Raw genomic sequence first — 18,299 nt, forward strand, 5'->3', positions numbered from 1 at the left:
TTTGACAACTTGGGATTAGTTAATTCATCAAAACTTGGTAGATTAAATACTGATATTCTCTTTGACCTGTTACAATCTGTTTTTACTGAAAAGACAACAGATATGGATTGTCTCTCTTAAGGGGTATATTGCTCCCTCTCTCTCCTCAGTTTAACAGAGGTACAATCGAGAATTGTCAAAAGCAAATCATTTTGACATCTGATTTTAGCAATGACAATAAATAAATCTTTGGAGATTTCTATTCTTATTTTAAGGTTATTACAGCTATTTTATCATTTCCCAGGAGTGTGGGTAGGCATTCTTTGATTCTTATTATTACAGTAACCAGTTTATCCTTTTCATAAAGCCGGTTGTTATAAACAAAAAAAGTTGGTATTACCTGAGAAGATAATATTAGTAGTGTAATATATAATTATAACAACTACTCAACTTCATGTTATATTTTAAGCTTGCATTGTCATTATCACTTAGAAGATGGTATAATATTGTTGTACATGTTGAATATTTCCCAGTTCTTGTGATGTGTCCCTCCATTAACTGTACTCTCTTATCACTAGTTAACCCTTTGTGTAGCCAGTATGTGGTACAACAAAGTTGTGAAATGTTATCAGCTGGTCTTGTCATCATTTTCTTAGTTTTTGTAACAACAGACCTTCAGTCAGAGGCGGTTTGGAGTAGTGTGAGCAGTATGGAGTAGTGTGAGCAGTATGGACTAGTGTTCCAATTATAGTCCATCCATGGGAAGGATCTTCAATTAAACATAGCTGAGCAAACTCTCTAAAACTTTAGCAAGGGTACTTTTAAAGAAAAGTCACCCTGGACCAAAAACCAGATAACTTGATCCACTCTCTCCCAGGACAGCCAGTGCATGAAAGAGACTTGGCTCACGTAGGGGTGTAACTGCTGCACCCATTCCCTCTCTCCCAGGACAGCCAGTGCATGAAAGAGACTTGGCTCAAGTAGGGGTGTAATTGTTGCACCCATTCCTTCTCTCCCAGTACAGCCAGTGCACGAAAGAGACTTGGCTCAAGTAGGGGTGTAATTGTTGCACCCATACCCTCTCTCCCAGGACAGGCAGTGCATGAAAGAGACTTGGCTCACGTAGGGGTGTAATTGTTGCACCCATTCCCTCTCTCCCAGGACAGCCAGTGCACGAAAGAGACTTGGCTCACGTAGGGGTGTAATTGTTGCACCCATTCCCTCTCTCCCAGGACAGCCAGTGCACGAAAGAGACTTGGCTCACGTAGGGGTGTAATTGTTGCACCCATTCCCTCTCTCCCAGGACAGCCAGTGCACGAAAGAGACTTGGCTCACGTAGGGGTGTAATTGTTGCACCCATTCCCTCTCTCCCAGGACAGCCAGTGCACGAAAGAGACTTGGCTCAAGAAGGGGTGTAATTGTTGCACCCATTCCCTCTCTCCCAGGACAGCCAGTGCACGAAAGAGACTTGGCTCACGTAGGGGTGTAATTGTTGCACCCATTCCCTCTCTCCCAGGACAGCCAGTGCATGAAAGAGACTTGGCTCATCAAGCACAAAAATAAATTGTCAAGCAACACTTGAGTAAGGTTCAATGGATTTAAAATTTATTGAGGAAAGAAAACCATTCCATTTGGTGGATCAATAGTTCATTTTTTGTAGACTTGAATATGCACATCATCTCCTGAGTAATAAGAATCATAAAACAATCTCTTTCGGGGCAATTAAAAAAAACCATAGATCTGGATTGGGACCACCACAAATCAACACTTCACCAATCAATTAGAATTATTGGCAAATTTTATCAATCACTTTACCATATCTCATGCAAAAAAATTCAAGCAAGTTTTTTTCAACTTCAAAAGCTAACATGTAAATAAACACAATGGTTTCAAATTCTAACACTGGTATCAAACTATTGTGCAAGGTACTAAAGGGTCCTTAACAAACAAATTTTTTTATCCTTTAAAAATCCTCACGTCAATTTCTCGATATAAATTGCAAAAGTTACATTGAATACTATATTATCATGTGGACGAGACTTCTCTCTCCTGCAAACATAAAATCATCTTTCACTGGTCCCCTTAATTAAACTGCTTGGCACTGTTAATACAATATCACCACATGAAACAGGTTTCCCAGACAAACATCAGGCAAAGTTCCCAGATTATGTAAAAATCATTAGGGTAAGGTGATTACCAAAAAGATTGATTCATGTTACCCAAACTTGAAATCATATGCCCATTATGATCCAAGCTCAACAATAAAATGTACTGAACTAAACTTATTTGTGTAGACACATTTCATCAATTTTTCCCCCATCATTTCACAATACATAACTGAAGCAAAATAAATTTGTTGAGAAACAACATGTCCACTTTCATTCATTTCTAAACAATCCTTACCTACCTCCAATGTTTCCTCACACACATTAGTTGTAATTGGTCTCTAGATTATATATGAAGGACAGACACACACAAACAAGAGAAACATTTGCTTATTTCAAAGAGAATTACCCTGAACATATGAAAACAATTTCCTTGATGAAACTTGCTGGACATGAACTCAACTTTTATAAAAAAAAAAAAAAAAAATGAAACATTTCTTATGAAACACACTTGGATGCTGTGGCAGCTATGTGCCTTGGTTATCAGGACCATTCTACACCCCCGTCACCTCATCAACCCCCCCCCCCCACCCCTCCTTCTATATCCGTCACTAGATCATACAATCAAAGAAGACTTAATTAAGGACAAAACCTTAAGGAGTCACTTTAATGGTAACATATAATTTAATTGCACTGTTGTATTCTCGTCTTGGAATGGTGCAAGTTTTATTTCTGCTTTTGGGATAGGTCAGTTCTTAATGTTTTTTTCTCTTGCAACCAATAACAATTCAGGATAGATCACTTCTATCATTGTTTCCCTTCAAAGTGTTGAAGCAGATACAATACATGTCACAATGTACAAATAGCCTGTACATATGGCTTGGGCACTGCGCATGGCTGTACATAATTGTGCTATGTCAAACAATTGTGCAAATAATAAAGAAACCATACCAAAAGTATTTGCTACCATGAAGTTTAGCTCATCAAAATGTGTAAAAAAGTAGACCCAAAGTTTACAGCCACCACAAGTCTGAGCCAAGTATCTTCATTAAAGGGGAGGTAAACAGAGAGCCTGTAATACACCAAAGCTAAAGAAAACCCAATCAAATTAACAAGCTATTTTTGTTTTGGTCAGTTGAAAAGCATAAGTTCACCAATACAACAAAGTCAGCATACATGGTTTAAACAATTAAATTTAAAGAATGTAAAAAAACAAATAAACTTTATTGACTATAAACAGATAAGAAAAGATAGGTTCTCAAATGTCTCTTACCATTGCTTAAAGGTTGGAAGATAACATATTCAATATGATGCTTTCAATATCAGAAAGATGAAAAAGAACTGAAGACCTAAACACTTGCCAAAATTATCCACTCTCCCTTCCCTTACAACATGTAAAGTGTTAATAACTCTAAACAAAACACTTGTAACCTTTACTATCTTTTTTTTTGTCTTTTTCTTCGAAAAATATTTAACTAGAAACAGAAATGATCGACATTTATTATTCAACAACTATTTCCAACACCAAGCATAGTTAGTAAGCACAATGAATTCTATGCATATGCATGAGGAACTCTCACATGATCAAATCTAGCACACTGCTTCCACTTTTAGAGACAAGAGAGGTGGGTAAGCATATTAATGTAGGCGTTAATGTATTAATGCATTAATTAATGTAAGCATATTAATGTAAGCATTAATGTATTAATGCATTAGTTAATGTAAGCATATTAATGTAAGCATTAATGTATTAATGCATTAATTAATGTAAGCATATTAATGTAAGCATTAATGTATTAATGCATTAATTAATGTAAGCATATTAATGTAAGCATTAATGTATTAATGCATTAATTAATGTAAGCATATTAATGTAACGTAAAGCATCAGGATGTGGCTGTGTTTGGCTGTTGGTTGTGAATTTTTAGTCACATGGAACATTTCGGATTAAGATGTGAAGTCAAGGTGCTATTTTAAGCATCTACTGCAATACTATACCCTATTATATATTTTGTGATAATATATCTTATAAAAGAATATAATATATCCAATATTTTATCCGATAATTCTTTGTCCAATAGCCAAGGGTATTTACAATACAAAGGGAGGTTGACTTTGGTATTATACTGAACACTTTTACTGTTGGAATAAACTGAAACATTCTAAGGCATACTATGGTCAAAGGTTAAATCAAGGATACCAGGTAATATCAAATACACCAGGTTAAATCGAGTATAGCCGGATATATCTAGTTTACCAGGTTATGTAAAGTATATTGGGTTATATCAAGTATACCGGGTTATATCCTGTATACCCGGTTATACCTAGTGTAGCGGTTATATACCCGGTATATCCTGTGTACCAGGTTATGACCTGTGTACTGGGATATATCCTTTCTACCAGGTTATATCCTGTATACCTGGTTATATCAAGTGTACCGGATTATATCGAGAGTATACAGGGTTACATCAAGTATAGCATTCAATTCTTATTACTCTAACAAATGAAAGGATACAATTGCTAGGTTTATTTCAAAGAAACAGATAGTCGTTTAGGGTGGAATTATTCTTGTGAAGGCTTTCCCCGTTCTGCAACTTTCACTCAAGAACTGCTTTTCACATCTCAATACTTCTTTAAGTTTACACAAAACATGCAATACCACTGAAAGTCTGAGGTGTAAACATACAAATAAACTTGGTAGAAATTAGAATGGAAGACCAAATGAGTATGGTTGTAGTAGGTATAGCTAGGATTCATACACTGTATTATTATTATTATTATTATCATTATACAATACTAATGACCATTAGTTTACTACTGGTCAACCTCACACTGTACCAATGATAGGTAATAGCACAGCACTAACAACTTGAATGGCTTTATACATTCCCTCCTCCCCTGAACATGTCTGACCTATGCATCTATTTACTGTTACATCAAAGACGACCCTTCCATCCCCCCCCCCCCCCCCCCAACACCCTCTCCAACACACTCACCCCTAAAACTTTCACTCTCCGATGATTAATTAAAATGTTGCACAACAATTTCATCAGTTTTACACACCAAGCAATAAATGTTATTACTGACATACAATGGGTACACAGCACCTCAAACGTCAGTATGGCTTATAAAATTGTCAAAGTTATTGCTTAGCAAAAGCCTGAAGTACTGGCGACTTTACAGAACACTGATACCATGTTAACATATTAGGCACATGTATATATGGCTAACTGTCATTATTAATGCCACTTATAAAGATTATGATAACATTTTCTGGGAGGGTAACACACACAATCCACTTCACTTTTAATTATCATATTTCTTCTTCTTCTTTTTTTTTTGTTTTCTGCCATTTTTTTCACCCTAAAGTATGACTGTACATTAGACTAGATCAAAATACAATCTGCTTTTGGTTAAAACATTTACAGCCCCATAAAACTGGAACGCTCTTTTAATTATTTTATTTTCTTTCGCTCCTTAAAAGTTGTGACGATGATAACAACTGATAAAGCTGTAGCACCGGTAGTAAGATAATCCTAAACTAGGTTGAATCTGCACAAAATAATCTTCTTGTTATTGAATGTTTGCAAAATATCATCTCTTGGGCCCCTCTTCTGGAATGGTAGCTTCTGTTTCTGCATTGGATTTATCAAGATTGGAAGAATCCACTTTGCTATCTGGGAGGGCAGGGAGTTCCTTGGGGACTGGGGAAGGCGGTGCTGCTTCAGACCTTTGTGCAACTCGCAAACCACTGTAAAAAAAAAAAAAAATTGTATGTCAAAATTTTCATCCAACCATAAGCATCTCTTTAAAGCTAAATAAACAAAAACACTACCTAACAAGGAATTGATAAATCCCTAATGAATATATTAAATGAACTGAAGGAAGGGGTTTAAACAGCTTTTTCTTTAGATCTCTTAGTACAAAAAGAAAACAAAGGAGACAAAAGTTTTTTTCTGAAATTGGGATAAGCCTGCTTATCGTCTGTTTTTAATTAATTATATAAATGTTAGAGAGTTTGACGTTGAAATAAATTAACTTAACAAACTTTTCTTCGTCAAATACTTTTACCAGTTTCCTTTCAAGGGCCTTATCCCATCCTTCCTAAGCTGTCCTTCAAATCTACTCTGAAGAAACATCTGAATAACTCAACATGCACTTTTGTTCTATTTACATCTCATTCTTTGGCTGTCCCATGTGCTGCCTTTTGGTTGTGTCAATGTCCCATGAGTGTCTTTTTGACAGATACCGGTGCAGTACAAATAATCATTACTATCTCTATTATCCCTATCGTTCTGCGAGTACCTCCTCTGTCACATCTCAAGTTGATTATCAATTCAAACATTCTTATCTGGAGTATGTTACTTAGCTGACTATGTTAGTGATACCAAGCTGCTAGATTTTTAGATATTTCTTAGGTGATGGAGAATTACTTACCTAATCGGAATCAGGAAGATGCCATTGATAATGTTCAGAGTCTCCAAGACACTGGATGGGGCTGGTGGAGTGATAGGGATGGGACGCATTGCCGCACGAGGTCCACTCTTTCGTAGCTCATTCATCTACGGGACAAAAACGATAATCATTATGTCATTTTTTTTACCATGTTGTGTTGATTTCCATGGTAACAAATCATGTGATCATCTTGGTTCCTTAGTTATGACATTAGATTCCTGAACAGCCCCTGTGTCTCTCTGCCTCACACACTATCACATCTTAATTGATACTCAGGTCTTGGAACTTAACTTGGTATCTGCACTACCCACTTCAACCACAAAGAGTAACATGCTATTCTGGCCTTGTGATTTGATACCTTACTCCTAAGTCGTCCAGTTACAGAGTTATTGACAATTGACAATTCATAATCATGGACGTTAAATATGAATCTAAGAGACTGACTTCGGTCAGCTTGGGGCTTTGATAAGCCAATGATGGCTTCTTCACAAGTTCTTGCTTGCTTGCAGGAGGATCTAAAATACATACATACTGGCTATTCAGATTGACAGGGTGACTGTCTCTAGTAAACACTACTCACTGTTCTCTGCATAGTTACAGCTTGCTGGGTCAGGTAGGTCAGACATTCTGAGCTTTCTTTGGTCTTGTCATGCTCTTCTCCAAGCTAAAACAAAATAAAGAAAAGAGAAATATTGGTCATTACCTGTATTTGAAGTCATGTGCCTCACTCACACTAGGATAATCTGTAGAAGATGATCCCCCTCCCCCTCCCCCTCCCCCTCCTGCATATCAGATACAAGCTCTATCTAACACATCTTACAAGTCAGGTTTATCTCAATTTTACTAAATGACTTCTCATAATCAATCTTTAATATACTGACCCCTTTAACAGGTAATCATCGCTCTATCTACTAGCTTTAAAACTAGAACTCTTACAAGAATGTGTTAAAGATCAAACCAGCAAAGTCATAACTAACTGCACCAACGTTGCAAGAAATCACTGGTTAAAGGTACTTTGCAATCCTTGAACTAATCCATAAATTAGCTCGTTAGGGAATAAATAAACTGCTAGTACATAGATCTGGGTTAATTAATGTACAGATAACTTGCAGTTATTACAGATTCTTCACTATTTTGTGGCAAACAAACTGAGAATGTCAATTATTCCCTGCATAACATATTCAAATCATAGTTCTTGTCTGCTGCCATCTACTGGACTCTTACAGAATTGGAAATATTAAGAGCTGTTGACAGATACAAGGAAACTACAAGACAATAAAATACCTGTTCCTTGTAGATTGAGTAAGCATCCTTCTCCTTCAACAGAGCTGACCTAAAATCACCTCGGCAAGACTGGACACGAGCCACCAAGTGATAACTGTAATTAAAGGAACAGAAAAGAATTGATTACTAAATAAACTAAATTTAATAAGGTGTAAAGGTAAGTTGGCCTGAATTTTGATCCTAGCAGGATCTTCTTCAGAGGCTAAATGACAAGTAACATAACAGAAGGGACAAACTCACGCACAGAATACAGACAAGTTAATGAGCAAGGTGAACACAATTTTATAAGGAACGGCACAACATCATTTCAATTAGCAAAGTCTTGCTTGTGGGGGAATATAACATTTTCTTAAGACAAAGATTGAACACAGAACATGTTACACTCAAGTTTTCTGTACAAAATAACCAAAGACAACAATACAAACCTAAGGGCGGCCTTGAGTGACTTCGGACCATGAAACTTGATGTTGTTCTCGAGGGCCTTCTCAAGAAACTTCAGGGATAGATCAAACTGGCTAACACCATGAAGGACAAGCCCAATGTTACTCTGCAAGACAATAGAGAGTGGAGACAGAAATGAAATAAAGTTACAATAGCTGCATACACTACATACCTTATTCCTTGTAGCGCTTAAAATGCTGCAATACTCTCATGAATCAAAATACTAAGAGAAAATGTCCATATACTCTTATAATGTTCTTATACCTGGGAAATGCTGCATAATCCTATAATTGGTCAGATAGTCAAACAAATATACTTACAGTGAAATCTGAGATGGACAAAATACAGCCAAACAACTTTCAATGAGTAATGCTCTTAACAGAGAGAACTTGACAGTTAAAGATTTATGATGGAACAAACATAATTTATTCATTTAACAACGCACTAAGGTAAGATCTTGAGGTGTTTGGAATATAAATATTATGTGTTTCTTTATCTTCCTCCTTTCCTACATTCTTCTAGTATTCTTCTATCTTCCACTATTTCCTGTTTCCTCACCTCAACCTCCTTCCTCTCCCCTCCCCCTTTCTCTTCCCTTCCCATCCCCTTCCTCTCCCTTCATTGCCATTCCTGATAAAAAAAATTCTCTACTCACATCAAATTGAGCCATTTCTGGATGATCCTCTCCAAATATGATGAGAGCCAGGTACCTTGCTCTGTACATCAGTTTAAGAGAGCTAACAGCTTGGCCGGCTGCAAAACAGTACAGGGCTAGATGCATCTAGAAGACACAATAGAGATGATAACCACATAGTGACAGAGTACATTTTATTATGGATGATAAGATGTATGCAGTGTCTTATACAAACAGTGTCTTGGCAAATATGTGTTCTTACTGCAGTATCTCAAGAAGAAAATAAACCTCTTTGTTGCAACATGAAGAGTTTTGACACATCATCTACCTCTGATGGTTCACCTAGTAACAGCAACACATAACATACTATAGTAAACGTTAATGTTAAACCAATGACACATAACATACTATAGTAAACATTAATGTTAAACCAATGACATATAACATACTATAGTAAACATTAATGTTAAACCAATGACACATAACATACTATAGTAAACATTAATGTTAAACCAATGACACATAACATACTATAGTAAACATTAATGTTAAACCAATGACACATAACATTCTATAGTAAACTTTAATGTTAAACCAATGATATATAACATACTATAGTAAACATTAATGTTAAACCAATGATATATAACATACTATAGTAAACATTAATGTTAAACAATGACACATAACATACTATAGTAAACATTGATGTTAAACCAATGACACATAACATACTATAGTAAACATTAATGTTAAATGAATGATTAAGCCAATGTCAGATGGTAAAGGTTGACCATAAACAGCTGAAGATCATTCATTGTAACAGCCAATGTTTTGACTTTTCGCTTCCAGGAATATCACAACCTTTAATTACAAAGCTCAATACATTACAAACACAATTCCCTGATGACCGGTAGATTACATAAGCTACTTACATATTCTGTTATAGTGTTGTATGAGTAGATTACATAAGCTACTTACATATTCTGTTATAGTGTTTGGATGGTCAATTCCATTGCATCTTTCACTCATCATTACAGCTTTCTGTTGCATATCTATTGCCTGGAGAGAATAAAATATATTGCATCGTTATCATCATCGAACAACTTCACCATGCTGCTTTTCTTCTTTTTTTTTTTTGGGGGGGGGAGGTGGGGCAATGTCATTTTCAATTTGTCTTGCCCCACTGGAACACTCTAGTGCCAAACAGCTAAACATCTCCAATCTGTTACCTGTGGATATCAGTTACTTATAAAGGTTGTGCATAAGGTAAGAAACATTCTGTTAACATCAAGGTCTTAGACAGATTACAAACTAGTCTGTTCTAACTGATAAATGTTACAAACCTCTGCGTTTTCTCCCATCAAGTAGTGTAGCCTAGCTAGCATTCTGAGACAGGAGGCAATCTCGGCATGCATTGGACCGTAGACGTTGTTGAAGAGATTTAAGGCCTCACTGATCAACTCCAAGCCTTCTCTAAATGCACCTGATAAAAGAGCATGAAATACAGAGAGAGGTGAAAACTAAGGCTAGTGTTGTGTTAGGTCATACAAATCCTTCTCCAAGGTTCACAGGTGATTTTTTTTTGAAAAGGTGCCTTCAAATAGATTTTTCCTCAAATATATTATCAGATACCATACATCGCAATGATTAACCCTACCAGATATGTTAAGGAAATAACATTCAAATGACTCACCGACTTGAATTTTATTTTGTCCACTTTGGTAGAAGTTATAAGCATCCGATGCTGTTGGGTTGATATGTTTCACCTTGGGAAACATGTTCAGAATATCGCTCTCGTTAAACATCGTCTTGGCATCAAAATCATATTCCCTCAGGTGTAGCTGGATGCCCACGCTGGTCACAAACTCTCGCAGTAACGTCACCTTCTGTACGTGGTACTTACTGGCGACAGCTTCCACACAGAATGTCCCCTCACTGGGTTAGGGAAGGTAAAATTAATTTCACAGATATGTAACAAATGTTTGAACCATGAACATAATGTCTAAAACACTGTATCTTGGAGTTTTATGATTGTGCAAGGACAGGTTGGGAAGAATCAATGAAATCAATCAAAGGCTAATCATATTAAAATAAATGACATTCCAGAAAACAACAAACTTTCCCAATATTTCATTCATTAACCAACCCTTCTTTCAAAAGTTAGTTTTGATAATCTGCTTAGACCAAAGAAGAGGATAGAGTACTCACCATTCGATATTAAATTGAAAATATTCCTTAACTTCTCGTTTGATGTTATTCCAAAGGTCACTTGGTGTTTTGTTGGTCCATGCTGAACTTCCTGTCAAAACAAATAATGATTTCACAATTAATATCTGAGGAAGCACAAGTATTGGCAATTTGTTGTAAGAGTACCCAATATACTGTTAAAATAAAAATTTTAAAGCATTGATCCCTCATATACGGTGCACAGCAATATATTCCTGCAACCAAATGGTGCAACTGACAACCACGTTAGCAAAAAGGATGTAAAACACAAAGTTTTAACCATTGATTTTCTTTTCTTAATTTGTATTTATCTCTGAATAAAATGCTCAGTTTATTCCAGACTATATCAAGGCCATTACCGTTGCCATGTGTAGATATAACTGACAATATAAGATATTAAGCTGACAATGTAAGATATTAAGGCATTTACCGTAGCCAAGGGTAGATATGTACTTCAGCTTCTTCTTATTCTTCTTCTTCTTTCCGTGGCTGCTGGAAAACTAAATTCAATAATCAGAGAAACAAGGAATGGTTATAAACACACTTCTGAAGAATCAATAAATACATTGAGATAACTATGGATATAAGAAGCATGGAACTAGGAAGGGGTGAGGTATCCACATCATCCCACCCCCTCCCTTACCAGGGGAATTCTTTCTTGGGCAATAGGTGCAAAGAATCTGATGTAAATAAATGTTAAATATTTCTGCACTTTCTTCTCAACACATCCCCTTTACATACGCTAAGAACCGATTATAATGAAATGCAGAAACATGCCAGTTCTGATATTTCCTGCAAATTTATAGGCATTTCCGTCAGGAAAGTCACCGCTTTCCACTAACAACGTATCGCTGTTCAATCCTAAACATCATCACCTGACTGGTACAAACCAATCTACACCACCTCGTTACGTGTAACCAAGCTAACTCCTGTTTGTTTATCTCTTAATCTGAATAAACTCTTTCAACACTTTTTTCTTTGTTTTTACCTCCTCGTCATTCTTGGGCGTAGCTAAGCTGAGATTTGAGCCCAGAAGGCAATTCAAGAAGTGGCTGACAGCAGTTGCTAGGTTTATCATTCCAACATTTTGCATGTAAGTCTTAAAGATATGCTTAGCAGATCGAATTATCATCTCAGTCACAGCCAATCTCTGAAAAGACAAAAAGTTGTTATGGTCAGCTTTCTTGATTAAAAGTGAAGTTGATGATCTGTGGATCAAGTAAGACGGTGTAAAGGTGAGTGGTGAGGGATGGGATAAAGGTGGAAAGGGCAGGGGGGGGGGGGGAAGATGACGAACAAGGAGTTAATGTTACCAACTTGACCTATATTGTTTGAAATATATAAGTAGATGAAAGAAAAATGAATGAAAGAGACTCACAAAAAGGTAACATAGTTGTGGAAGTTTGGCTACCATCCCAGCCAGGACACCAAGGTAACGCGCATTGATCCCTCTATGAAAAACAAAGACAAATGTAAATACAGAAACTGAATTATCAGAACAAGAAAGGGATGCACATGGACACAGCTAACATAACTTATCAATTTCAGATGTGATTTATAGGCAGGAATTACACACAGCAGCCTGTAATCTCTTATAGATTAAACTTGATTCTTTTTAAACAACTATAGGAATATATCACATATATGCAAATAGTGTCCTATGTAATGAATAGGCCACACCTCCTTGCATAGGTTTATGTAACAAGTAAAGATAAAAGAGCTCACAACTAGTACTGTATAAACATAACAAATTCAGTGACTACTACGGCTGTGAAAGATAATCATGTTCATTTACCTTTGGTGGAGCATTTCAATGAGAGTCTGTCCGTTCAGGGGAGCAATTTGGTGTTCCAGGCATTCTCTTATCTGAATGAAGTGAGAGCACATTCTTTATTTATGCAAAAATCAGGCCTCAGAATAAACTTGATCCAGAATGAAGAAGGGAAGGCAAATATTTCCAGAACATTTATGAAAAGGATTATTTCCACAAGGCCAAACCCTTGATACCATTGCTCTTGAACCAAAGGAATACTTTTGTAATGAATTATTTACTACACAAGAGGGTCAGATGGTTACTTGTGAGGAAGACAATTTCAGACTCTTAAAGATAACAAGGTGAAAAGCTACAAGAAAACCTTGGGTGAAATGAAGGCAGTAGACCAAAGTGGCAGCTCACTAGGTCAGGGCTGTGGTAAACTGGAACCAGATCATTCCAGATAAGGCAGAGCATGAGTGCTGAGGTAATAGGTAAGTAAGGAATTTTACGGTTTCCATATTCTATGGACCAACCAATATTCCAGGGATGTCATCACTATCATATATCTAGTAATATGCGTGAGCACCTTAATGATGGACAGTCCCTACAAATGCAAATATTTTGCTCAGTGAATATTTTTTCTTAACATGGGTTTTCTGAGCCATGGAAGTCAGTAAGATATTCTCATCATTGCAAAAGAATAGAGACTGCCCTCACATAATATCCATGATGATGATTGATAGGTGAAACCCACTTATAGGTGGTACAAAAAACCCACTAGAAGTGGGAATCCACTCCACCTCCCCACCACCTTACAAACTGACCCTATAAATTGATCAACATGATCAAAGATAAATGATAATGATTGATAGGTGAAAACCACTTATAAGTGGTACAAGAAGCCCACTAGAAGGGGGAATCCACCCCCTCCCCACTCCCTCTTCCAAACTGACCCTATCAATTGATCATTATGATCAAAGATACACAGTTCATATTTCATGCATGCATTACCCCCTAACTTTGCAAAGTATCATGCAACAAGTCACACAAACATGTATTTATTTATCAATATTATCACTGACTAATGAATTATATTTGACATTACAATTTTTCTATGCATACTACTTGTACAGATTAAACTTACAAAGAGAGGTATCTGTGTTGTGAGTAAGAACTTGGCAGCTTCTCTTATCAGATTCTTCTGTTTCTCAAAATATTCCTTCTGTGGATGAAAGAGTAAGTAAATTATGAATAATAAATGCATCTCATATGAAGCTTCCAAGAAAACTTAAATAAGCTTTGAAACATCAGCAGAAATAAATACCAACCAGAGTTCATCATCAATGATGTGTTTGACATGACTCTTCCATTATGACACTTGTCAAGCATTGTTGCCTAATTAGGACTTTAAATGTCAACCTTTCAATTTATTAACAACCATTATTAATTGGGGGGGGGAGGTGTGCAAGGGGCTAGACAGAAGGGGTTAGGTGGATAGGTATGGACACAGACATACACAAGTTGCTATTTCTTTGCCTACTAGTGTTGTAGGAGTTGTGACCTAACTAAAGTCAAATAACTGGGGAGCTAGTGCTTGAATCAAGGGAATGGTTACTTACATCATGGATGGCGTGAGTTACTCCTTCTGCGTAGATGTCTGGATTGAATCTCATATCAAATTCCTTATCACTCAATGAACCAGCAGCAAGAGCAGCAGTGGCTATGACTTCCTTGTGGTTTGCATCAACTAAAAGGTTTCAGGAATCAGCAATGAGAATGTGAGTTTGCTAAACTTGCAAATGATAAACTGATCTAGCTTTTCATAATCTAGCAGTGAATTTCTGATGGTTATTTCAAGTGCTTGTGATTTAAAATACAACTGGATATTTTCTTTTGCTCAGAGATAAAAGTTTCATAACATGGTTTCTTTCTGAGCCATGGAAGTCATTAATTTGTCTCATCATTGCAAAAGACAAAAAAATAAAAAATAATTACTGAAGTATTTTATGCAAATTCAGAAATGACTCACCCCCCCACCCCACAGGTTACCAAGAAATAAGCCATGTCATTAATAATCTTTGAAACTGGATTCCTCTAATATTTGATGAAGAATCAGTAGTGAAAGAAAACATCCCAGTAATCAGGCAAAAGGTCATTCCATTAACAAACTTTTCTTAAAATTGAAAACATTGGGGTTGATTTTCAACAAATAATGCAAGCAGTCTGTCACTTTCTTCTACAATGAAGAACGAGAATCCTTCCATCGCACTTACATGTTTCTTTGGCCGGTAGAGATATCAGAGCTTTGGCAGCTTCTTGGGTGACATTATTAACATTCCCAGTGACCTCTTGACTGGATGTCTCTGCCAATTCCTTCAACACTGGACATTTTTGCTCTTCCTCTGACATTAACCTCTCAAGCCCGTTGGTCTGCAGTGATTCTATCGCTGTATTTTCCGTATTTGAATTACTCTCCATCGTTTCCTTGGTAACATCCACATGGTCTTCCTTGACACTGTTCTCTTTCGAGTCTTTATTTTCCTCAAAACCAGAGTCCGTTCTCTCTGCTGTGTCCTTCTTCTCGTTAGATTCCTTTGAAGTTTCCGCAACCTCTTCCAGTTTCTCGGCCACTTTGGTTCCCTCATCTACTGGTTCCTCGATCATCTCCATCTTGGAGATGTCTGATGGTTCTTCTTTCTTTGATTGGTCATCTTGTTTGGTGTTGCTCTGCTTCTGCATCAGCATAAAAGCTGCATGACGGATGAATGTGGTGTACCTGTTCCTAAAGATACAACAACACACACAAAACTGTATCAACATTCTCATATAGATTACACAGTTACATATCAAAAAAGATACTACACATCACAGGTTCTTCAGAGAAGGCTATAAACAGCAAATACCCAAAAAGAGAAAAATTCCTCCCCCATACCACACATCACACACTTCAACCCGTTCCTCAACCCTACACCTCCCATTGCACCCTCTGTACACCTCATGTGCACCTTCCCTGCATTAGACTACATTTGAACATGATATGTTTCAGCAGAACTAACAATAATAATAAAAGAGTTAAGAATTTATGAAGCATATCAGTATATTGTAGTACTAACAATAAAAGAATTATTCATTTATAATGCATATCTGTATATTTGTCTGTTACTTTCTTCACAAAAATTACTTTTAGAAGGCTACATATTACTGGCATGAACTTACTCCACAAAGGTTTCAATGAGTTCCGACCTGAGACAGCAGAGTTTATGTCTATGCTGACGGGGGAAAGACAGCTGTTTGACTTCTTCAGAGAGCTCCTGTCCCTCAACTACAATCAGGAGGAAAGCAAAAGATTTACATACACAATGTTCACCATGTTCACATTGATCACAATGTTCACAATGTTCACCATGTTCACCAATGCAGTTAAACCATTTGTCATTTCCAGTGTATAAATTTAAGAAATTTGAAGTGGTTGTCCCCAGGACAACCAGCTCACCAATTTTTGGTTGTCCTGCTGAAATTTTGGTCGTCCTGTTAAGCTATAGTAATTTATCTTCAGAAAAAAATACTTGTTTGGGACTCCTAAGAAACCATGAATGTTGAGCGATTTCATGTATTCTAGATCAAATTCGGTGTTTATTTTCTAATAATGCTGACTGTAGCAAAGATTGTGTACATTAGTTAGGTACATGATGTTTTGCTGCAGGGCGTAACGATACAATAACCACGTGGTATGCTGTAGGTGCGTCATAGTACTGGTCTAGTGTTTCAGTTTCAGTAATGTTATTAGCGAAAAAAAGTTTGCGTCCCAGGGACGCAAGCCCCCGAAAAAGTTTGCGTCCTGTAAAAAAGCTTGCGTGCCGATCGAACATCAATTACGTTTATTGTATGACCTACTGTACTATTACTAGTGTAGTATCACTGCCTATACTTTGTGAATGTCATACACAATATTATAGGACAGATGGCTCAGTGTCTTAGCTTCGGTGTTTGACAGGGGCGGCCCGGCCGACTCCTCCTTTCGCCCACCCTGCCGTTTAAAAAAAATACCCCCAGCCCCCTCCTTCATCCGCCCTTGTACTTCCCTACTCGCCAACTCTGTAGTAGCTCCATGCTTTGACCTTGCAGCACTTCCAACAATAGATTTTTACGCAATGTCGATAAAAAAAAATCAAACTTCAATGTTCTAAAATACAGAAGTAAGTTTACACACGAATGTTGCTCCAAAATAAACTTTTCTGAAGCACGTGGTCAATTGAGCCGCGAAAAAGTTTGCAACAGAAACTACTGTGGTATGAATGCACATTTCACATTAGCAACTCTTATTGCAGAGAAAAGAAACATTCTGTGAGATAAAATATCCTTTCCGGATCAGATGTAAGCTTCCCACAAAACTCATAACATTTTCTGATCAAAACAATGTTTAAAATATAACGTGATAGTCTCAGAAACAATTCAAGTGCATCTTCGTACCAGCAGTGATTGTTGTCAAAATGTACGTTACAAATATGAGAAAAGGCCTAACGTTATGATATTTGAGTGCACATATATGATAGCCTTTACCACCAAACTTTGTTATCTCTACACAAGGGAAAGTAAACGTTGCAAGTAATTGTTGTTAAACAACTTACTTCTTGTTCATTGAGCACTGAAAATGCAAGAATGTTTGCAAACAATCGGTAGGGACTATTAGCCAATCAATCACGGGAATCTTGGTAAAGCATCGTCTATTTTTAGCATGAAAATATCTGTAATGAAGTTTTGGTAACCCTGTACCTTGCAGTTGATTGTTATGATATTTTTATTTTCAAACAAATTTAATGATCTGTAGGAGTTGGAGAACTTTTGGTTCTTGTCAGAAGAAGTTGTGGTTTTTTGAAAAGAAACAATGAAAGATGTTCGTTCAAAAATGTGTTTTGTTATGTTTTCCGTTGACCTAGTTGTGAGTGTGTACTTGGTGTTCGTTTCTAAAAAAAAATGTGGTGGATGGGCGGGGTCTTTGTCCGTGGGGGTAAACCTGAACTCTGATTGGCCTTTGTTGACAAACGGACGGAACAGAAAATACCATGAAGCTTGGTTTGAGTGGTCCATGTCAATGTGAGGGCTTGGCCCTCCTACGTATATTATTTATTAGATGAAGGCGGAGTTTGGAATGAGTTTCTTCTTATTTGAAATGTCATTTTAAGTTTTTGGTTTCACGCTTGTTTCTGTGTCTTTTTCCGTTTGTTTCACGGAACATTAACCAGCCTTTTTGAAAGTTTTTGGTTGTCCGCCGGGCAACCAGTACTTCACGATTTGACAAGTTTTGGTTGTCCGGCAGGTAATTTGGTCGTCTCGGACGACCGGACGACCGCTAAATTTACACACTGATTTCAACTAAACCTTGATTCCTCAAGACCATAGCAAGTGATACAAAAAT

The 18,299-nt window shown here is 36.9% G+C and overlaps 1 protein-coding gene across 1 annotated transcript in view; it reads right to left on the reverse strand.

Moving 5' to 3' along the window:
- Positions 1-1,562: 1,562 nt before the first annotated feature.
- The window catches only part of LOC139981339 (clustered mitochondria protein homolog), a 62,281-nt gene continuing 45,544 nt past the window's right edge, over positions 1,563-18,299 (reverse strand). Inside the window, exons 15-32 of the mRNA XM_071993676.1 lie at positions 16,100-16,205; positions 15,157-15,665; positions 14,503-14,630; positions 14,028-14,105; positions 12,923-12,993; positions 12,506-12,578; positions 12,116-12,277; positions 11,558-11,627; positions 11,110-11,200; positions 10,595-10,836; positions 10,245-10,384; positions 9,880-9,960; positions 8,920-9,045; positions 8,249-8,370; positions 7,824-7,917; positions 7,120-7,203; positions 6,522-6,646; positions 1,563-5,835 (exon numbers count right to left, since the gene is read on the reverse strand). Coding sequence (XP_071849777.1) covers positions 5,679-5,835; positions 6,522-6,646; positions 7,120-7,203; positions 7,824-7,917; positions 8,249-8,370; positions 8,920-9,045; positions 9,880-9,960; positions 10,245-10,384; positions 10,595-10,836; positions 11,110-11,200; positions 11,558-11,627; positions 12,116-12,277; positions 12,506-12,578; positions 12,923-12,993; positions 14,028-14,105; positions 14,503-14,630; positions 15,157-15,665; positions 16,100-16,205 — 2,459 coding nt within the window. The 3' untranslated portion in view covers positions 1,563-5,678. The remainder of the gene's footprint in view (positions 5,836-6,521; positions 6,647-7,119; positions 7,204-7,823; positions 7,918-8,248; positions 8,371-8,919; positions 9,046-9,879; positions 9,961-10,244; positions 10,385-10,594; positions 10,837-11,109; positions 11,201-11,557; positions 11,628-12,115; positions 12,278-12,505; positions 12,579-12,922; positions 12,994-14,027; positions 14,106-14,502; positions 14,631-15,156; positions 15,666-16,099; positions 16,206-18,299) is intronic.

This window comes from Apostichopus japonicus, chromosome 15, assembly GCF_037975245.1.
Source record: "Apostichopus japonicus isolate 1M-3 chromosome 15, ASM3797524v1, whole genome shotgun sequence".
NCBI lineage: Eukaryota > Metazoa > Echinodermata > Holothuroidea > Aspidochirotida > Stichopodidae > Apostichopus > Apostichopus japonicus.